Below are 1,371 nucleotides of genomic sequence, written 5' to 3'. Positions count from 1 at the left end.
TGACCCTCTGCTCAGCCACCTGGCACTCCTGCTCCTGCACCACACCCCTGTTACTGCATGTGAGTGTGGTGGGTCCCACACTGTGGTGCAAGCAGAGAAAAAGAGAGAGGCAGAGCCGGGCTGGGAAGCCAGATGGACCTAATGTTCCCGCATCCCAGTTTTCTCTCCTGGTGACTCAGCCCAAGGCGAAACAATGGCCTAGATGAGTCTGGTTGGGCCGCTGCTTTTCACTCCTCAGCAGACATCCCCTGCCTCTTCCTTTCCTAACATGCTCGTCACCTCTTCCCCAGCGTTCCTCCTCCCCTGCTGCAAACGCTGCTCAGAAAGTAACCTGCTACCAGATACTTACCCTAACCAGTGTGAGTTCAGCTCTGTACTTCCTCCGTTTATATGAAATAATTACTCTCATTCACTCGTTTACGCAACAAATATTCACCGACTGTCTACTCTGCATCAATCCCTGGCCAAGGTGCTGGAGAACAGAGTAGTGAACAAAACGGCCTAAATAAATCCCTCATGAAACTTACACCAAGTGAACATTCCACCATCCTTCTCAAAGATACTTTGTGCAGCATCCAAGACCCAGGGGAAGTACAGGGAGAGGTGGTCAGGGTTTAGGGGAAAAAAGTACTAAGGGGCCTTCTAGGGCTGCCTGTTCCAGGCCTTGGCTCCTGCATAAACACTTTGTGGGATCTGTCCCATTCCATGTCCTGGTCACACCACTGGTCTGGGACCCTTGTTGTCCACCTGTGAGTACAGGAGGAGGCTGGGGGAGGAGAGAGGCAGGCCCAGGGAGTACAGGGTTGTTGAGCAGCACCCTTCTTCCTGTCCCACTGCAGGCTGTGTGGGTATCCCCCTTTCTACGAAGAAACTGAGTCTAAGCTTTTTGAGAAGATCAAGGAGGGTTACTATGAGTTTGAGTCTCCGTTCTGGGATGACATTTCTGAATCAGGTAAGACCAGTGGGTGAGATGGGCAAGAAAACAGGCTCCAGGCAGAGGCTGCCAGGAGAACAGTGCTGAACACAGGATGACAGCCCAGGCTCCTCAGGACCCCCAAGGATCTTACAGAACCTGCTGCCAAGGGAAGTAAGGAAATCTTCATCTGGTTCAAAGGCCAGAGAAATTATTTGTGTCTAAGGTTAATGCTTTTGTTTTCTGGAGGCAGAACCACAGTATGCCTCGGGGTGGGCGGGGTGGGTCAGTTTAGATGAGAAGCCAGGAAGGCAGAGCCAGCCGGGGGGAGCGGGGTAGTGCTCCAGGTATGAGTGGCAAAACCAGGGGTTAGATACCGGGAACAGAGCACGCAGTTTCTGTGTGTGTGAGATGACAATCGTCACATGTTTGTTGGCCCATTAAGTGGAAATTGGAGC

At 52.2% G+C, this 1,371-nt stretch overlaps 1 protein-coding gene across 1 annotated transcript in view; it reads left to right on the top strand.

The window, feature by feature from the left end:
- CAMK1G (calcium/calmodulin-dependent protein kinase IG) overlaps positions 1–1,371 on the top strand; it is a 35,035-nt gene that overhangs the window by 28,440 nt on the left and 5,224 nt on the right. Inside the window, exon 8 of the mRNA XM_008582259.1 lies at positions 840–952. Within this exon, the coding sequence (XP_008580481.1) occupies positions 840–952 (113 nt within the window). The remainder of the gene's footprint in view (positions 1–839; positions 953–1,371) is intronic.

The sequence above is a fragment of the Galeopterus variegatus genome, unplaced genomic scaffold (genome assembly GCF_000696425.1).
Source record: "Galeopterus variegatus unplaced genomic scaffold, G_variegatus-3.0.2 Scaffold2550, whole genome shotgun sequence".
Lineage (NCBI taxonomy): Eukaryota > Metazoa > Chordata > Mammalia > Dermoptera > Cynocephalidae > Galeopterus > Galeopterus variegatus.
The sequence above is the reverse complement of the archived record's forward strand: the minus strand, read 5'-3'. Positions and strand labels throughout refer to the sequence as shown.